At 58.5% G+C, this 20470-nt stretch overlaps 1 protein-coding gene across 1 annotated transcript in view; it reads right to left on the reverse strand.

Annotated features, from left to right (window-relative positions):
- DNAJC11 (DnaJ heat shock protein family (Hsp40) member C11) overlaps positions 1–20470 on the reverse strand; it is a 49427-nt gene that overhangs the window by 11542 nt on the left and 17415 nt on the right. Inside the window, exons 2-6 of the mRNA XM_028511549.2 lie at positions 16908–17037; positions 14694–14767; positions 9113–9214; positions 970–1098; positions 190–312 (exon numbers count right to left, since the gene is read on the reverse strand). Of these exons, the coding sequence (XP_028367350.1) occupies positions 190–312; positions 970–1098; positions 9113–9214; positions 14694–14767; positions 16908–17037 (558 nt within the window). The remainder of the gene's footprint in view (positions 1–189; positions 313–969; positions 1099–9112; positions 9215–14693; positions 14768–16907; positions 17038–20470) is intronic.

Here is a 20470-nt window from a genome sequence, read left to right on the forward strand (position 1 = left end):
ACCTCCGGGGACAGTCTGGGGCTCTGGCCTAACTCCGAGCTGTTGCGCAGGCTGAGGGGAGCTCTCCGATGGGCAGGAGGCGGTTTTCTCTCGGGGGGGGGGGGGGGGGGGGGGGGGCAGTGAACCTGTGAAGCCTGACCCCCGGCACCCCGTTACGGATTCTGAGGGCCAGCCTTCAGGCGTTCTCACCTCTCCCCATCCCTTGGCGGAGGTGACCCGTCTGAGCGCGAAGTTGATGGAGCCCCCTCCGTTCCCGTTCTGGGTGGAGAGACTCCCCGACAGGATGGCCGTGTCCGTAGCCGTCAGCGGTGCCTAGGAAACGACATTCGCTGGTAACACCCGGCGAAGCAACGGGAAGTGCCAAGAACAGCGGCCCAGTGAACCCGAAAGGGCAAGGCCCCAAGTGCCGGCGCTTGCACAGCTGAGGGGGTTGGGCAGCAGCTGCCTCAGTGGCTTCCCCTCTCCCACGCTTCGCCATCTGAGGGGCACGTGGCCACCAAGGCCATGTTTTATAAGAGCCTTAACTGCAAACTTTCAAAAACCCAGGAGAAGCAACAACAGGGCCAAGCGCTGGTTTTCCGTGTGCCAACAGCGTCCGTCTGCAGGGCAGCGTCACTATGGGCCTCCCCTGCCTGCGCTGGCTGGGCCAGGGCCTCAGGCCCCGGAGGACGCACTGGAGAATCAACAGGTCGCGGGCGCGGGGCCCCTCAGCAGAGTGGCCTGGCATTGCCACGTCCGGATCTGGAAGCCAAGCCCCTGCCTCCGCACTGTTGCTGCTAACGCGGGGCAGAGCAGTGACCCACAGGTCGTGCCGGGGCTCTTTCCTCAGTGGCTCGCTGCACCCTTTCCCAAATACAATGGGAGAGACCCTGAGCACAAGCCCCGGTCCCAGCGGCGTGGGGCGCTGTGCCTCGTGGCCCCGCCCACTGCCGTGGTGGCGGCGGGGGCGCGCCTGCGCACTGCCCGTACCTCGATGGACTGCGATATGTGCATCTTGTTAATTTCAATCTGCGGAAAGCTGCTTCCGGACACGTCTTCGTACTCCTCCTCATAGCGATCAAAGAGGTCAGTGGCATCGATGCCCACGCTGATGGTCCCCTGGGCGGAGAAACAAGCAGTCAGCACCGGCGGAGGGCTCTGCGCAGGGCGACGGCGCGCCGCACCAGCGGCAGTGGGCGGGGCCGCTGGGCCAGGCAGGGCTCCGCCAGCAGCCGATAGCGCACGAAGGTCACGGGTCAGATCAAGCCACTGCAGAGCGCCGCCGACCTTGAGTCTGAAAACCAGTCATGCTGGCGGCGAAGGGCATGCGGAACAGGACACATTTCATGGCTCTATAAACAGATGGTCTCCAGACTTAGCCCATGAACATATAAAACAACCTCAAAACGAGCTGCACGAATTAAACATTTTCCTGTGAATACTCTTACATCACAAAACTACCTGGAAATCGTTTAAAACATAAAAATGCCTTCTAAGGCAAAGAATTGCAAGCAAAACGAATTATGAACAATTGGGAGACTGGAAAATTGTTCCACCTGCTAAAATTAATTTGAGAATTGAGTTTTGAGAAACAGAACCCAATATTCTTAAGAGTTACTAAGTTAAAATTTTGCTGACGGATAAAAATACCGCTTACTCAGAAAACCAATGTGTATTATTTTCTTAAGACTTTTCAGATGGGGGTGTAACTTAACCTAACATGTAAAACCATGACCGCACATATTTTTATTACGTTTTCTGTGGCCCGTTTTTAAAAACCAGATTGGGTCCACACTCGATATAAACGGCACCCATCTCAGGTGCACAGTGAACTTCCACAGATTCATCCACGTGTGTGCAACCACTTCCGAACCCACGACACAGAACACTTCTCCCACCCCTCCTACCACCCCACAAGTGGCCCCAGGGGGTGTTTTCTCCCTGAGAAGGGGCGCATGAACAGATGTGAGGGGAACGAGGGATGAGCCTGCGGGCATCCAGGGGCATGAGCAGGCCAGTGGGGCTGGAGCAGAGGGAGGCGGCCAGTGAGGAACTCGGAGGGGGTGTCACGCATGGGCAAGGCTTGGGGGACAATACCAGTCAACCCTCTTGTTTAGGCTGGTAGAGCAGTAACACCAGATTTCCATTTTGAAAGTATTACTGTCATCACCATCGAAGACATGGCCGACGGGTGCCTTAGACTGAGAAACCAGAGTGGCTTTGGTGGACAGGCCTTCACCTTGTACCTCTGGCACCGGCCACCGTCCCATCTGATGCTGCGTGCAGTGCACGGTGACTCTGGGAGATGACCGGGACTGCCCATCACTATTCTCCCATCTCTTTCCAGGTGCAAGGTGCAGCCCCTCCCACCCTAGGACCTGCTCGCAGGTGCCCCCTGCTGGTCGGGGGACTCCGCACAGCTAACGCCTGCCCGTCTGTTGGCGGTGGGAGAGGAACTGGATGCTGCTGCCCACTTGGCGCATCGGGCACCCAGGTGGCCAGTGCCTTGGCCTGTGACGTGTATACAGCTGTGCGGCCACATCCACGGGAAGCTCCAGGGGGACAAGAACACGTGTGGGAAACAGCGGCGGGCCAGTCCAGTCCTGGGGCACGCGCGAGAGCAGCCCCAACACCCTCACCAGTGCTTTGTCATCGAACGTGCGCTGGCGTCAGGGTGGTGCTGCTCTGGGGGTCCCAGGGAAGACTTGACTTGGCCCAGGTCGGGCAGCCCAGAGGGTGGGCGCGCCGCCCTGGTCCACCCAGGCTGCAGGTTCAGCCCCCGTTCAGGGCCCGCACCAGACCAGCCAATGGGTGCATCGGTAATGGAACAAGCAATGAATCAGTGTTTCTCTCTCAAATCAGTATATAAAAATTAAAAACATGTTTTAGGTGCTGTGAACCATAGACCGTGGTTTCTGTTGCAAACTGACTCTGCTGTCGTGGGGAGAGCAGCCGGACGACCCAGTCAAGGACCAGGCCTGCGTCCCAGCGCCGCCTCACCCACTGATTCTGAAACCTGACCTTCCCGTACTTTTCACGTCTCAAAACACTGTTCTTTTGTGTTCGAGCATTTAAAAATGTGAGAAATGTTCTCGCCCTGCAGGTCACACAAAGAACAAACAGGGCCAAACCAGGCGCCGCCTGCTAGAACCTACAGGGCCTCTTTCTTGGGGGGGGAGCGCGCTGTGACCAAGGCTTTCTCTTTGGGTGAACTCTTCAGGCAGCAATGAGATTAAACACACTGTAGGTTAAAAATAAAATGCACTAAATTTTCACTTCCCCAGAAAGTTAATGAACTTCTGTAACTTGAATGTTTTTCAACACTGACCATCTGTAGTGCTAACTGCAAACATGCGAAAATCACGTCTTTTTAGAGAGAAAAAGGGAGAGAGAAACAGCAATTTGTTGTGCCACTTAGTTACCCACTCGTTGGCTGCTTCTTGCGTGCGCCTTGACCAGAGACGGAACCCGCAACCTTGGTGCATTGGGATGACACTGGAACCAACTGAGCTACGTAGGACAGGGCTGAAAATCAAGTCTTGGATTCACTAAAGAAGTTCTAGCACCTTCGATAGTCAGTTGTTCTTTTAAGCGCATGCACCTAAAGTGAGCAGCACTGCGGTGTATCTGCACCTAACTGCAAGAATGACTTCATTTACACCAAACGGTAGTTCCTCTGCTAATTCCACTCACGTGTCCATTCTGAAGACCACAGCACCCACGGGAAGATGAAGCAAGGGGTGTTGGGTGCAGGTCTTGTGAACAGGAGGCCCCCCCGGCTGCGGGTGAGTGATGCTGGTGCTCCGGGGGTGGCAGCCAGAGGCTCCCAACAGAGCGTCAGCCAGGCGGCCCCGAAACCCACTGGTTTGTCAAGGGTGACAGGCTGCGCTCGGCTGGCCTGATCAGCTGGGTCAGAGAGCGCCGAGCTGAACATAAGACTGGTTTGTGGGGACACTCCAGCACCGGCTGTGGTGAGGCGCAGCGTCACGGCGAGAGTGTTTGCACTGAACCGAGAACCGGGGGTCAGGGTGCCCTCGGACTAGCTGCAGTGCAGGAATGGATGACGGTGTCACACCCGCTGCGGCAGCTCTCCCGGGGGAAACAGAGACGTAGGTGTTACACTGAGCAACTCTTCTTGTGTGCTCACAGCGACAGAATAATTTTCATGAAGCTGATTCTGAACACAGAGATGTGCAGCCTGTCCGAGAAATATTTTATTTTTGAAAATAGTATTTATCGACTGATTGTGTAGAGAGAGAGGGGGAGAGGAACAGAGACGGATGTATACAGAGAGAGAAACATTGGTGTGTTGTTCCACTTACTGATGGCCACTGGTTGATTCCTGTGTGTGCCCTGCCTGGGGATTGAACCTGCAACCTTGTAGCATCGGGACAATGGTCTAGCCAGCTGAGCTACCCAGCCAGGGCCTGACAACGGTTTTGAATAAACCTTCTTACAGGCCCTTCAACATAATAAAACCAGTGTTGGCCGATAAATATTCTAAATAATTATTATTTTAAGCACCCTCTCTTGCTCTCAAAACGTCCTGGTCTGGACGGTGAACCGCGGGGCCACCTTGTCCACAGGCCGCTCCGAGGACGCTGGCCTACGACTGATGGCGGCGAGGCCCCCGGAGCTTTCCGAGTGGGACGGCCGGTGGGGCCGGCGTGCCGCAGGCTCACGCTGGCTGCCGCGCTGGGCACGGAGGGAAGTGGTCCGGGGAGGCCGCTCCGCCGTCCCCGAGGCCACAAGGAACCCTGACGCGTGTCCGTGCACTCTGTGACCGGCCGCCTCGGGCAGCTCGTCGGCGGTCCGTCGTCGGCTGGCTCTTTAAAGCCAGGCAACCAACCGTGTCCCACGCAGGTCGTGGTGGCTCTTTCGACGTTCACGTCTTTTATCGTTTGTCTAACTGGGTTGACTAAAATGTACAGAATGTAAAACAGGGTTTTATTTCCTTTCCTTTTTTCACTGAGAAAACTGTGAAAATGATAAATGTCTACGGCAACGCCACACCGACAACAGAGGGTTTTACCAGAGGGCGGAGTAGCCTTGAAAGGTCTAGAAACAGAGCTCAAGCCATCACTTTCCAACTGTCCCGTCCTTCTTCCTTCCAGCGAGCCCCACCCACCGGAGCCCCCTCACGCGCCGCTGGCTTCTGGGGCTCGGCGGCCTCCGGCGCCGGCCCGTGTCTAGGGATGGCTTCCTGGCCTGGGGGGGCGGAGGGGCCAACTGCCCCCGAGAAGGGCTGGTCCAGTCGCTCGGAGTGGACAAGGACGTGACTTTCAGTGCTTCCGAGAGTGGTGTGGACGGCTGCCTTCTGCTCTTCTTCTACTCCAAGCAAACACCCTTTGAAAATGGGCGGCCACAGCAGCAGACGCGAACGGCTCTTCTCTGCACACCAGGGAGGGGTCGGCGGGCAGCTGACAGCTCGCTTTGTTTCGAGATAATCTACTCTTTTACACCAGGAGAAGTCACACCTTTGAGGGGGACGAAAGCCACATTTGAATTTCCACAGAGGATCAAAAAGAATATGGAAAAAAGAAAAAGATAAACTGAATTCTGACACTGAATACATTAATGGGTTAGGTTTTTTCCAACAACTTCTAATACACAGGCTCATGTCCTTTTACTATTAAATTGTTATTAAATCACATTTTCCAAATAAAGCGCGTTTACAGAGGAAAGTACTCTGAAGTACTCTCTGCTCCCAGGTCCCAGTCAGGGAACTTCTGAAGCATCTTGCTCCCCTGCCTGGCGCACAGTTCACCTTCCTCTCCCTGGGCAGCGCTGTCCACCTGCTCTGTAAGGGGCCGGCGGGCAGCCGCCGTGTGCGGAACGCCATGGCAGCACACATACACCGAACCGGCTTCGCTGGGCTCTGATAAGACTTTATTTATGGGCGTGGGAAGCAGAGTTTCAGATGGTTTTGGGGGTGTCACAAAATACCGATTTCTTAACAACCCCTAAAAACATAGCAAGAACCACTCTTATTAGCTCGTGGGCTGCACAAAAACAGGCAGCGGGTCCCAGCGGCTGGCTGCCCTTGCTCCAAGGCGCCCAACCCCGCGCTCAGACGTGGGGAGGGCAGCCACGGCGAGTTGCGTGCACAGCCCCTCGCGCGCGGCGAGGGCACTCCCGGGTGTCCGCCAGCGAGCAGGGAAACACAAGCGCCGTCTCCAGGAGGCCCCGGGTCCGCTGGGCGCGCTCTGCTCACGGGGCCAGGTCTTCTCCCTGCCAGTCCCCCCTCTGGTTGCTGGCCGTGCCGCCGCTCCCCCCCTCCCCGCTGGCGTCTATCCGCCCCTCCATTCTAGTGCAGGGACCTCAGAACCTCGGGGTCTTGTCCCTCCACCACGGGTCACCCGTCGGCCAGTGCGACACACACATCTTTTCTGACTTCACTCAGGAATTCCGAGCACACGCACTGCAGCCCCTGCCCCCGGATGAGACGCTCCCACCGGTGGGGCGGGGCGGGGGGGATGGTGCGTTCATCGTCCCCCTTGCAGTAGAGTCAGTCCTGCTTCAGTCAGGGACATTCGGTCCTGAGTCACTTCTGTGTTCACGTTCCGTGACGTGGCCACGAGGGCAACGGGGGGCATTTCTGTCACGTGCCATCTCCACGGCAGCTACTCGCTCACTGAAAATTCCGTGGGGCGCGGGGGGGGGGGGAGGGGCCGTGGTGTGGGCAGGTGATGAGGAACTCGCTCACCGACTCGTTCCGAGAGCCGTGTCGGACCGCACTCCCCAGGGGTCCCGAGGACCCAACTCCAGATCCCAAGGGCTTCTCAGAGCCCCTCGGCCCCAGCCCCCACCCGTCCGGGGGCCCTGAGTCTCCCTCCGTGTGACAGGCGGCCTGTGGTTCAGACACTGTGTTCGCAAGTGACGGGTGAGTGAGGTGACGGGTGAGTGAGGCACTGACACAGACCACGTTGCGTCTGTCCAGCAGGCCCGCCGTTCCCCAACAATTCAGTATCTACCTCTTGTCTTTTTCAGCCCTTTAACCTCGGGTGGGGCAGTCGGGACTCACACCCTCGGTTTATACACGAGAAATGTACGTCCCTCAGGCGGTCTGGTCCGTGCCCGTGCCAGAGCCAGACTTTCCGACCCACGACTTCCCCCTTGACCTTTCTGCCTGTTCCGGGCACACACTCCTCCTAGAAACCCTGCCAACGGCCTCTCGTTGATGAAAATGCACAGAAATGTCCATCCTAGATTCGGACGGCGGTATCCCAGACGGTGTCTCGTCCGCCCACCCCCACGAGCTGCGATCCTCTCTGGGGGCCGGGGGACAGGCCAGCGCTGAGCCCGACGGTCATCACAAGGGTCCCTCTCCCTGTGGCCTTCTTCAAGGAGGAGACCACCCTTTCTTCTTAGGATAAGGACGTTCTCAATTTTTCTGCTCATCTTGGAAAGCACAACACTCGGAAATGGAACAGAAGGCCCGGCCCCAAACCTCTCTTCAAAGCGCTGCAGAGCCAAGGCCGGGGCGCCGCGAGGTCTCTCTGGCCACAGGGCGTCTTCCCCGCTCGCAGGCAGCCGGTGGGGCGGGGCGAGGTGCCGGGACCCCGCCCCGACTCGCAAGCCTGCGCGGAAGGGTCGCAGCGGCGCCTCCCACCGCACAAACGCGGCCGGAGACGCACTTCCGGGGAGTCCCGGTGAGCGGTCACTGCGCACACCCAGACGGCGCGTCGGCCGCCGCGATGCTCTTTTCCCCTCCGCTGCTCCAAACGCAGCAACGCTCCAGCCAGCACGGCGAAGGCGCCAGAGCCATAGCCCGCTCCGGCCAGGCTCCTGCCCACCTCCGCCGCCCTCACCTCCACCTGCCAGCGCCAACCTTTCGAGCCAGACCTGCCCCAGCACCAGCCGGGAAAGCCAAGGAGGGAACCCTTGAGATCAGGGCGCCTCGGAGATTTTCAGCACTAATTATCACCCACTCCCCGAGCTGGTTCCGCAGTGATTCACTTCTCTACCTCCGTCTGACCAAGACAGCCGCGCACGGCTGAGGCCGTCATCTGCTGCAGGGGAGGGTGGGTGGGGAGGCGAGGTGCTGGCACGCACAGACTCTGAAATGCAAGATTCAGACAGCCGGGAGGTTTCTAGACACCCAGTCCTCTAAATGCTGTGGGGGGTGGTTTTCTACTTTCCAGAATGAGTTTGATCGGAAGTTCGTGTTCTCATGTTCTCCAGCTGTGAGCTAGCACCTGTTCTTTTCTTCAGAAGGTTTTCAGAGCCTGGCTGGTGTGGCTCAGAAGACTGAGTGCCAGCCTGAGAACGGGAAGGTCACAGGTTCGATTCCCAGGCAGGGCACATGCCTGGGTTGTGGGCCAGGTCCCGAACTGAAGGCATGCTAGAGGCAACCGACCGATGTTTCTCTCCCTCTCGCTCACTCTCCCTTCCCCAGTCTATGGAAATGTAAAACCAAAAGTCTTTTAGAAGAGTTTCAGGCTGCCTGCTAGGCCAGCCCGGCCACCGAGTCCCCTGATTGAACACCAGGTCGCATTCAATGAGGCATTCGGTACAACTGGCCCCGCAGACGCACCGAGACGGTCTACCTGCCGCAGGGCTGGGGCACGCATCAGAACAATCTGCTCCCCCAACAAAGTGAAGAAAGAAGGTCTCATCTGCAGGACTGAAAAGCAACTCCCAGACTCAGGGGCGTCACTGATCACAGATGCGGACTCCATCGGGGACCTGACCGAGTTAAGGAGGGTCACCACACCACTGCCACAGCAGCCTGGTGGCCGGCGTGCATGGCGCCGCTGCCCTGGGATGTCGGGTCGGGGCCCCGCTTAGTGCGGTTGGAAGTGTCCTAGACCCTCTGCGTTACCCAGCCCTCCCCGGCCCACTCCCACTGGTGCAAGGAGTCCTCTGTCTCAGTGTGTGCTGGGGGGGGGGGCTGCCCCTTCGAGACACCGTCCTCTACCAGGTCTCCACCCGGCAAGGCTCTGCACGGGACGGCCTGAGAGCGAGCCCGCGCTGAGTCTCCCTGGCTTCTGGAAAACCACGGGGCTGGTTCAGTTTGGCACGTGACTCCTTTCTGACACCACCAGCACCTAGTGAGTCTGAACCCGACACCACCGGCGACCGGCCTTCCAGCACGACAGCCGCGCTGCGGCGGGGCAGGCCGGCGGCTCACCTTGGGATTGGTTCGCTGCTGCAGTCGCCTCTCCTCCCGCTCTCTCTGCAGCCGCTCAAACTCTTCTCGGATCTCGGCTGGGGTCCTCCTCCTCTCCACGACCTGGGGGCAGAGCCGAGGGGAGAGCACGGTTAGGGACAGGAAGCGGGGGACACACACCTAGGGCTGGCGAGCGTTAACTGGGCATGCGCATGGTGCCCAGGACTGGGGATGTCAAAACCCTGGGGTGAGTTTTGCGCCACAGAGCCCCAGACCCCGGCCAGGCGAGGCGAGGCGAGGCGAGGCTCACTGGTGCAGCCGCCCAGCTCTGCACCCCAGCCGTTCCAAGGCCATGGTCTCCAGGGAGCCTTAAGCATGTTCCCTTCGTTTTAGTAACTTGTCTCTGAGGCTGCAGGAATCTTATCAAGAAAACATCACCTGAAGTCACACAGCTTAAACGTCCCGACGAGTTCCAGATAACAAGTGTTCAGCGCCAGGACAAAGGCGGAGGGGCCACGGCGCCCCCGTGTGCCAGGCCGTCACGGAGAGGCCCCTGCGCTTCTCAGACCGAGGAATCAAGCCACCAGGTCTGGGTGCTTCTCAGTGACGGGACTCTCCCTGCTCCAATAGGGCAAGAACCTCAGAGGACGACAGCAGTTACACCTGAGTGCGAGCAGCACTCGGGCGGGGAAGAGCAGACCGCGGTAAGACGGACGCCCAGGGGCGCCCGAGGTCGCCGAGTCTGCCTGAGAACGAGGCGTCTCATCCTGGCTGTTCCTGGCTCGCCGGGAAGACCATCTGGCTGAGACTTCGGAGGGACAGGGAGAGGCCACTGGGGACCTCAGGTGCCACATCTGTGGACGAGGGAACTGGGCCACGTGCTTTCTAAGGGCCCCGAGCCCTACAGCCCTACAGCCCGTGCGCAGCGCAGAGGGCGGGAGCGGACCGCCCGGGACCGAAGGCGCCCGATGGAGGGGAGGGAGGAAGACCTGACAGCCTGTCCCTGCACCGGTGGGGGGCGAGGGCGTCTGAGAGGCTGCTCGGAGAACATCTACGAAGGTGGGTGACGTGAGAAAAAGCTATCTTGGAAATCACAAGTTTAAAAATTACTTTAAAAAATACACGCTTATAGCAAAACCCCAGAACGGCACAGAAGGACCCAAAGTAAAAACTGCTCCAGTACCACCCTCTCTCTTCCCACGGGCTAACACTCAAGTGTTTATTCATCTTCCTGAAAATCCCGTGGGCGTGTACACGTGTATACGTATGTGTGCACACACGTTGCGTGTGTGCGTACATGTATTTCAACAACAATGCTGTCACGTTACAGGCTCTGTGCAACTTGACGTTACCATTCACAACTCAGAAACATAACCCCCAAAGCTGGCCCAGCCGAGGCCACTTCTGAGAAACGTGCACAGAAAACCCACTGAGACCACATTTTCTCCTCTAACAATGCGTAGGAATCGCCCACTAATGCAAAGTGGGGGGCGGTTCTTTGAAAGCAGCTTTAAGATGAAACCACTGGTGTGGGTGCCCAAGAACAAACGAACGGCCCCCACACCGCGCTGCACGGCGCCTGCTCTGTCACGAGAAGAGAGGCCCTCGGGGGTTAGAGGCTGCGGAGACGTGATGACTGGGTGCAGCCTGGACCCTAGGTTGGGCTCTGGGACTTGGGAGGAACGTTAGCGGGAAACCAGTGAAATCCAGATTGCCGGGGTCTGGTGCGTGGCCGTGTGCCTGCTGGTGGTCTCGCGGGTCCGAGAGCTCGGTCGTGGTGTTAGGAGATGACAGCAGGAAGGGCACACGTGAGCTTTCCGTGCTCTCTCGCAGCTGTGCTGAGCTCTGAGTAATTGTGTGAATGTGTATAGACGTTGCCTAGTGAGAACAGATGACCCCTTGGGCTTTGCGGTGCAGTGTGCCTCGTTTACAGCAGGGTCCGACGGGGGCGGGGCGGGGCTGGGCTGGGGGGCAGGGGCCAGGGTGCCTGGCTCCCGTCCTTTCTCCTGCAGGACTCCTCCCTTTCAGAAACCCTCCTGCTCTTCCACGAGATCGGCGGGTCCTGCCGGCCAGCACGGGGACAGCTGGAGCCTGGGCAGGGCGAGCAGCGTGGGTGTGGAGATTCTTGGGCGGCATTTGCTGCACCGCCGATGGCGAACATGGCACGTGTGTGGTGCAGTGTAGGGTGCCGTGTGCCTAGGTGCTGACCTCTGAGGGCGACCGGGGTGGGACACCGACGGCCTGCCGCTGGCTGGGCCCCCTCCGTGCTCCGCCGAAGGCTCTGGGGGGAAAGGGAGCGAGTCGCTGGACTAGAAAGGAAACAGCAGCTTGACAGCGTTCGCCTCTTTAGCTTATCCCAGTGTGGCAGGAGCAGTTCGCAGCCGTTAATTCCGTCGGTCAAGGTCAGGCAGCCCAAGTTCCTGCAAACAGATGTCGCTCCGCTCTGGCCTCTGAGGCCCGGCGCTTTACAATCTTTTAGTTCCTGGATCTTACACATCTGTCTGTCTGATCCGTATGGAGCATGTTCATGGAGCCTGTGTCGCTGGCTAATCAGACTCGTCTAAACCCGCATCCTCCACACCAGTGTCCTGCAGCCTAGACTGTTCCGGGTGGCCCCTGCCCTGCAGGTGGAGCGCTGCGGCCGGCGCCAGCGGGCCCTGTGGGGGAAGCGCTTCCTGGTGCAGACCCTCCTCATCCCAAGCGATGAGCCGCGAGCCGATGGGCCCAGGTGCACCGTGCTTCCACGGTCACAGCGCCAGCGGATTGGGGGATGGGGGAACGCGCAAGTTCTAAGGGATCTTAAATCTTTTTTTCCTGGCCTTTTTTGATCTTCAAGGTAAAATGGAATCGTTGACTGCATTTCCGTGAAATTCTTTTATTTCTCTTTTCTTTTGATGAAGGATGAGGCTGACAGACTGAGAAGATAATGCAAAGTTTGCCAAACTGCACCTTGTTTTTTGCCCAAGCGGGGGTAACCCGGAGAAGCGCAAGTGCTGTGGGCGGGGACGCACGCCCCCCCGCCCCCCCACCTGTAAGCCCCAGCGGACGGTAAGCCCCAGCGTGAGCAGACCGCCCTCCTTAGCCTCTGTAAGGCCAATGTCAGAGTCATGGGGAAAAGGAAACAGGGGCACGGGGCCGCAGGTGACGCCCGCGGGGGATGCGGGCCAGGGCTGCCCCTCCGAGCCTGTGCAGTGGCAGGCCCGGGCTTCCACGCCACCCGCCGGCTTGGGGAGGCGGCCCCGCCGGCACTCGCCCGGCCTGCAGCTGGGCTCCTGCCGCTCTGCGGGAGAGACGGTTCGTTTTCAGCCCGGGTGTCCGCACACACACCATGAGCCACCTTCCGGCACCAGCGTGGCTCGTTTTACAGGCTGGGAAATGGCTGCCTCTCCTTCCTTGGGAATCCTGACGGAAAATGAGTCTCCTGAAGGTTTGGAAAAAAAAAAAAAAAAAAAAAAAAAGACGGAAAACAGGGCAGCACTTCACGCGCCGCTTCAGCCCCAGCGCCCACCGACAGCAAGAGGCGAGCCAGTGCGGGGCCGGGCGGGAGGCCGCAGGCGCGGTGCCCCGGCGCCCCGACACTAGGTGTGCACAGGGCACCCACCCCTCACGGACCGCCTGTGCGCTCGGAAGGACAGACTGCGCTAGACGGGGTGGGAGCTCCGACGAGGAGAGGGGGAGGGGCCGTTGGCCTGTTAAACCAAAGGAGCCGCCGGCTGCAGGGGGTCCTCGGAGGAAAGAGGGTGCCGCCGGCTCCGGAGACCCCACTCGGGCTCGTGGGGCTCATCTCCCCTGCAGCGTGCACAGCGGGCCCCGCTTCCCTGCCGCCCGCCGGCCCCGGGGCCTCCGAGTGACACCTGGGGACGTGTCTGCACGGCCTTCCCAGGGGCACTTTTACCTGCAGCGAAGGCCTAGCTTCCTTGCCAAAAAGCCAGTTTAGGTCAACCAGAACTTGACTTCCTTATAGCAGTTTGCTTTGAATGCAGGAGCAAGCGTACCCAGTCCCACCTGCAACTGCCCGGACTGTGTGACCGCCACCTCACTGTGAGCAGGAACCCAGCGTGCACACAGGATTTTATTCTCTTTTTGGGTGAAAATGCTGAGCTATGAGACTCACCGCTGAGCTACGCTGCACTCATGTGACGCGAAGCACTGCTCCTCCCATCGAGCCAGAGCCCTGGACCAAGTGCCCGCTGGGGACATGTGGATGAGCGCGGGGCCAGGTGGGAGAGTGCGGGGGTACAGGTGGGGGATGGGACACGGGACCAGCGGGGCAGCAGGAACAGGCAGAGTCGCCATGGACTGAGGTCACTGCCGTCTCACAGGGGAATTCAGACACTGTCACCGGATCTTGTGATTTTTTTTTAAAAATTTATTTTTTTAAAGATTTTATTTATTTACTTTTAGAGAGAGGGTACGGGAGGGAGAGAGGGAGAGAAACATCCTTGTGTGGTTGCCTCTCATGTGCCCCCTCTCATGTGCCTGGGTGGCATGACCAGGTGGTCCCGCCACCCAGGCATGTGCCCTGACGGGGAATTGAACCGGCGACCCTCTGGTTTGCAGGCCGGCGCTCAGTCCACTGAGCCACACCAGTCAGGGCAGATTTCCTGATTTTTAAAGAGGAGCCACAAGACTGGATTTTTAGGCAAAACCCCCCAAGCTTTAAGTACTAGCAACTGCAATTCACCGAAGCGGGCAGCCAAAACACGGCCACAGACGGGACTCGGCCCCCAGGCCGCCAACACCGAGCGGCAGCGGGAAGAGGACAAGAGTCCGCCTGCTCCTCTTCTCACCCGAAGGCCGTTAGCGGGGCTGCCTGCGTGCCAGAGTCACGAGACTGGCACCCAGGCCGGAGAGGAAACACCAAAGGCACCTCAAGGGAGATCTCACAGGATGATGCAAAAGTAACTCAGCGATAGTCAGCAGTTGCCCGGAATTTCTTAGGCGTCCGTCCGTGCGGACCAAGTTCCTCTCACGAAATTAGGGAACAACACCTGTGTGTTACCGCGACCTGGCGCTTCACAACTGACGCTCGCCTCCGTGTGTCAGAGGGGAAGGCGGCTGCACGGCCGTCGGGGGCCGAACACGAGGAAACGAAGCTCCTGGACTCGGGGGGCTGCTCGTGCGCCGGGGCCGCCCCGCTTCCCGCGCGCACGCGCTCTCTCCGCACCACTGTGCTTGCCTCGCCCTTGACGACGCTCCGAGCCGGAGCGCGTGACAGCCGGGAGGGCTGCCACAGACTGGCGGGCCCCCGGGTCCCCGTCTCCAGGACACAGGCTCAGCGAGGGGGAGGGGCGCAGAGGCCAGGAGGGCGGAGACAGGACTGCACCCTCGCGGACCCCGCGGGCTCCCTGGGTTAGAGTTCCCGGCGAGCCTGCCCCCCCCACCTCCTCCCTCGGCGGGTCGGGAAGCAGAGGACACGCACGGTGGGCGAGTGACTTGCGCAGGCCCAGCCCTCAACCTCTTAACCCAAAACACAGGTGAGGAGGGGACGCCCCTGTCTTCACACGCTCCCACAGATGCCACCGCAGGGCGGGGGCCTGGGGTGGCTGCTTGCAGGGGTTCGGGGGCCCTCCTGGGGCACCAGACACACGCTCTCTCTTACCTCCCATCCTTCCATTTCCAGTCCTCTCTTCCCATAGATGTCATAGATGGCCCGGGTCTGCGGGTCACTGAGCACTGCCAACGAGAACCGGACACGTTGAGAGAGCCGAGAACCCAGCCACCCGGCAGCCCCTGCGGCAGCGGGGCCCCAGGCCGCACTGCCCCCGCCCCCCCCGCCCCTCCCCCCCGCCCCCATACAGCCGCTCTTCACTCCCCGCGCGGCCTCCCCCCTCACTGCTCTCAGGCCCCAGCTGGGACGCCTCCCACGGCGGCCGCCCGTGGGCAACGCCGGAGTTGCATGTCTGAGCCACTCTGAGCTGGCGGTGCACCTGGGCCACCAAAGGACGGGGTTTATGAAGAATGTAGCAAGTTTCTGCCACAGTGTGCCGAGTGCCCTGGCACCAGGGAGCTAATTCCAGTTCTGTGGGAGCACAGTGCAGAACCAGGGGCAGGTTTCCAGAAAAATCTGACTTATTCTTTACTCGGTAGAGTCTCACTCCTGAGGTGTCCGTTGGTTTCCTCTGTGCCTCTCCTCCTTCCTGGCAAACCACGTGAAGGAGACACAAAGGTGAGTCTTTGCCACTCTGATGCTGGCACAGCACCCAAAGAGCGTCAGAGGGAGACTTTCGGTGCGGCCGAGAGCTGTTCAGGGGCGGCCAAACCAAAGCCCAATGCCAGGGAGGCTCAGGGTCCTTAACTTCCTCTCCTGCTCTGCCAGTTCTGGCCTGAGGCCTCTGAGTCTCTGCTCCCCTGAGACGCCCCGTGTATTTTTAGGTCTAATTAAAAAGTGATGGAAACAGGTCTACCTAACGGGGGAGAAAGCAATGCTGACCCCGTGGAAAGGGGGAGGGGGTGGAGCGCACTGATGGGGAGGAGTCTTCCGTGTGTGGCCCCCGTCCCCCTCCAGGCCGAGCCCCTGCTCCAGTCCAGGCCGAGAACTATACAGCGAAGCAGAGCACACGTTTTACGTCAACAGTGAGAAGTCTTTGTTTTGTAAACACATTATCTAATTTTTGGTCTAATTAAGGAGCAAATCACCAAATGGCTCTGGAATAAATAGCTTATTTTATCTGGCATACATCCTAAGAGTGATTTACTATTTAAAAAAAATTGTTTCTTTACAGCTGTGGTGACACATACATACATAGAACTGACCCAGTCATTTTAAGTGCACGGTTCGGTGGCATTAAGTATTTTTTTAAAAAGATTTTAAATTATTATTTATTTTATTTTTAGAGAGGGAAGGGAGGGAGATAGAGAGAGAGAGAAACATCAATGTGCGGTTGCTGGGGGCTGTGGCCTACAACCCAGGCATGTGCCCTGACTGGGAATCCTTTGGTTCTCAGGCCATGCTCAATCCACTGAGCTACGCCAGCCAGGGCGGCATTAAGTATTAACGATGTTATGTAACCATCACCATCTCTAGAACTTTTTCATCATCACAAACAGAAACTCTAACTATGAATGACTTTCATGTTTTATAAACAAATATATCACAAAACAGTCTTTCTGAGCCCTGGCTGGTGTGGCTCAGTGGACTGAGCGCCGGCCTGCGAATGGAAAGGTTCCAGGTTCGAGTCCCGGTCGGCACACGCCTGGGTGGCCGGCGCCAACTGATGGATGTTTGTCTCTCACACTGATGTTTCTCTCTCTCCCTCCCCTCTCTCTAAAAATAGGCCAATAAAGTCTAAGTCTTAATAGAATAGTTTTTCGAAATACGTTAAGTATAAAAACCTGAATTACTTGATTCTATTTCCTGTTAACCTGCTTAACATCCTTTTCTTTCTTTTGTTAGAACCTTTCCTTAACTGAATACTACAGAGCCAATAAAATCACTTTCAGAGGAAAAAATGTCCTTCCATCTGCTCACAAAAAAGCAGAACAAAGCCAACCCGTCCGTAACGATCGGCCTTCACCTCCAAGAGCCCCCTTCAGAAGGAGGCGGCCGACGCTGTGAAACTGGAGTGCCCCCCCGCAGCTCGGCCCCCGCCCCGCGCCCTCGCCTGCGCCCTCGCTGTCTACGGACCAGACACGTATTGATCTCCGAAGAAAAGGCTTCTCTTTCAGAGGACCCTGTCAGGAGGAAGGACTAAACTAGCCGCCCCTTTTATGCACCTCCAAGGACTCGCTCTGGCTGTTCTCTGCAAATCAAGTCTCTCAGAAATCGAAGGCCTGCCGCCGGGGCGCCTCCACAAGGCGCAGGCCTCCAACTGACCTTCATACGCCTGGTGGACAAGGTTAAACAGCCGCTCGGCTTGGGACTTGAGCTCGGGGTCTCGGTGCTTGTCAGGGTGGTACAGCATGCACAGCCTGCGGTAGGCGGCTTTCAGCTCTTCTGAAGAGGCCTGCGGGGAGAGAGAGACCCAGTCAGAGAGCCGTCGGGCTCCTTAACCATCACCACCACCACCATCATCATCATCATCGTCATCGCTGCCACCACCACCACCCGCAGCCGCGAAACCGGGACCCGCGAGCCCTCTCCGACGAGCTGCCCCTCCGCACAGGACACAAGGAAGCGCCGGGCTTCATCACGCTGATGAGCCTCCTTCCCGCCGTTAATAAGTGATCAGTTATGTGCAAATCAATGGCGGGCGTGTTTCGAGGGGACAGGCTGCTTTCGGAAGGAATGGGAGCTGCGGCTCTCTGCCCGGGTTCCGTGGGGTCTGGGCCGACACGGGAAAGCCCGGGGAAAGCCGCCGACTCCGGCACCTAAGCCACGTGCCGTCAGTCCTGTCAGCGTGCTCCCCACGGGCCGGTGGTCTATCCGCCAGGGGAACCACCCACCCGCAGACGGAGACGCCCCATGCCCTGCGGGCCTCCTGTCAAAGGAAACCCAGTGAGCACCACCCTCGAAAGTCGAAGACAAACCAGCAGAACTGTAACGCCAAAACCCATGTTCGACTCAGCCTGGGGCTCCGCAGGGCACCCCGCAGCCCGGGCGGAAGGGCTTCACCGCCCGGCAGGTAGAACAAGCCCCGCCCCCGCCCCACGGCCCCTCCTGAGCAGTCAGTGGGGGGACAAAGAGGACAATGTTTCAGCCACACGGGAGGGAGGGAGGGAGGAGAGTGACGACAGAAGTCCTCGTAGCCCGCCTCGAGGCCACTGAGGTGCTCTCAGAAAGGCTCGCCCATGGGCCAGGCAGGCTGTCCCCGTCCCTCGGGCTGGCCTCCGAGGTCTGTCTGTGGGCAGACTGGGTCTGATTCTGCATCAGTCTCAGGAACCATTCTGGACTATTGGAGGTGGTGCGGAATGACCAGCTCCCCCCAGAGGATCTGTCAAGTAGAACACATTTTATGTGGGGAGGCAACCCTGCCATTCTGACAACAGACAGGCACACTCCTGGGTCACTGGCAACGTGCCACAGGGGCCTGGAGAACCAGCCCCGGGGCAGGCGGTCGGTGCTCTGGGGCCGCGTCCCAGGACACAGATCCACACAAGGGCAGCCACAGGGACACAGGCAAGGGATCAAGGTTGTGAAGGAAAATGGTGAATTATGTCTTTCTATAATTTCTAGTTTTCCAGTATCTTCCAATTCCAGGACTAATGAGTTTTTTTCACCAGGGAAAAGGCAAAAAGGCCCTGGCTGGTGTGGCTCAGTGGACTGAGCACCAGTCTGTGAACGGAAGGGTTGCCGGTTCAATTCCCAGTCAGGGCACATCCTGGGTTTCGGGCCAGGTCCCCAGTAGGGGGCGCTGGAGAGCCAACCACAAATGGATGTTTCTCTCTCTCTCTCTTTCTCCCTCCCTCCCTTCTCCTCTAAAAATAAATAAATAAAATCTTTAAAAAATGGTAAAACTTTACTTCTTAGTAAAATTTTTGGCATGTCACTGAAATATTTTGTAACAGACTAACTTACTCAGACGTGAGAACACCAGGCAGCCTGTGCAGGCTCACCAGAGGTCTTCCACGAGGGATTCTGAGGATGTCCAGGAGGAAGACTGTGAGCGGGAAGGGAAAGGCACGTGGCGGTGTCGCCAAGGAGTGGCGGCGGGGAGGCCCGGGCCCCGGGCTGGTTCCTCCATCTGAGGCGTCGGTGGTTGGGGGGTGCCACTCAGAGCCGGTCCACCTTCACCCGACCGTCACTTAGAACAGAAACAGCTGGGCCGCGCCCCTCGGCCTGCCCTTCACACCAGACACGGAGGCCGCCGCCGCCGTTTCAGACTCAGGCTCCTGCGCACGCACTGGTGTTAGACCGGCGGCTCCCGAAGGTGCCCGCGATTCTTCGCTGCGGAAGGGCCGAGGCTCTTGCCGCGCGTCGCTCGCCTCCAGGACGAGGTGGACGCCCGTCAGGCGCTGACCCCGCTCTCCCGCCCTCCCTGCGGTGTGGCCGTAGTGTAGTGTGTGGTGTAGTCAACTGCCCGCCTCCTTTGTCCCCGTCCACCGAACCACCTGCGTGATTCGCTCTGCGTTCAGGGGTCAGGAACGCAGACGCTGGAGTCGAGTGGCCTGTGGGCGGAGACTGGACCGGCCACTTCCGAGCTGTGCGCGTTAGGCAACAGAGCTTCCTGACCCCCGGCTCCCTCGTGGGCAAAGGGCCCATGACAACCGCCGGGGGCGGTGCGAGGGCGCCGAGCTGGTGCCTTGCGGTGCTCCATCCGGTGCCCGGCGTTCGGCAGCAGAACCGCATACCGGAGCCCCTTCCGCCCTCCCCTCCGCCTTCGCCTCCTGGCCCCGTGCGCAGCAGAGCCCCCCTCCCGACGTCTGTGACGAACGGACGAGGGCTTCGCCGGGCCTTGCGCGCAGTGGGGATGTGGCCACTCGGCTACCCTTCTGCTCACATTCCCACTCCGATGTTTCCCCGGCGGGACTGGACACACACGAACCTGGAGCCGCTGGGAGAGGGCACTGCCCGGGCGCAAGGGAGGCAGGGGCATCCACCCGTGTCGTGTCGCAGTCCCCACGGGTGACAGTGCACTGAGCCCCCTCCTTGCGCACGCGCCCTGTCCCCCAGGCGCATTCCACGTGGGGAAGAGACGGGCCTCAGCTCCCCCCGGCGGTTCCTTCCTCTCTCCCCACCACAGTCCTCCTTCCCGCCAAGGTCAACCACACCACTGGGGCACTGTTTGCCCCCTAACCGACGTACCAACCCCCACTGCGTTAAACAAACAAATAACCGTTAACTACCAACAAGTAAAATACACCTTCTCCAGGCGGGGCTGACTGTGAGGAATGTAAGAGGGGCTTGTTCCTTCCTGGAGAACCGCTACAGACTATCTTCCTCCTGCCAGTGTTAATGGCTCCTTCCAGAACCTTGTCACGTGCAGAACCTCATCAAGTTCCCAGTGCAGGACTGGGTGGATCTGATGCACTTGGGTGAGATGGCGACTTCCTGATTATTAAAACATTAAACTGGATAAAGGGGGAGTGAGTGGCGATGGAGGGAGACGTGACTCGGGGCGGTGCACACACAGGACAACACAGAGATGATGTGTTACAGAACTGCGCACCTGAAACCCTGTATAATTTTACTAACCAATGTCACCCCAATAAATTCAATAGAATAAAAAAATAAAATTAAACTAGACGACGAGGAAGTAGAATATCCATCCAGTCTGCAAGGCCTTCTTTAATCACAGTAATAAATGGCTTAATGTGCTATTGATTAAGTACTAGAGACGAGAAGTTTCATTTTTAATAAATATCACATTCAATAAAAGGTTAGACCGGGCCTTTCATCATTACTGAATAGCCAAGGTCACTGGCTCAGTATTTCCTAAGCGATAAACTCTATCATTACCATAAAAATACCTATTATCATTTCAAAATGTGCTGTCATTA

The sequence above is a fragment of the Phyllostomus discolor genome, chromosome 5, assembly GCF_004126475.2.
Source record: "Phyllostomus discolor isolate MPI-MPIP mPhyDis1 chromosome 5, mPhyDis1.pri.v3, whole genome shotgun sequence".
NCBI classification, from domain to species: domain Eukaryota; kingdom Metazoa; phylum Chordata; class Mammalia; order Chiroptera; family Phyllostomidae; genus Phyllostomus; species Phyllostomus discolor.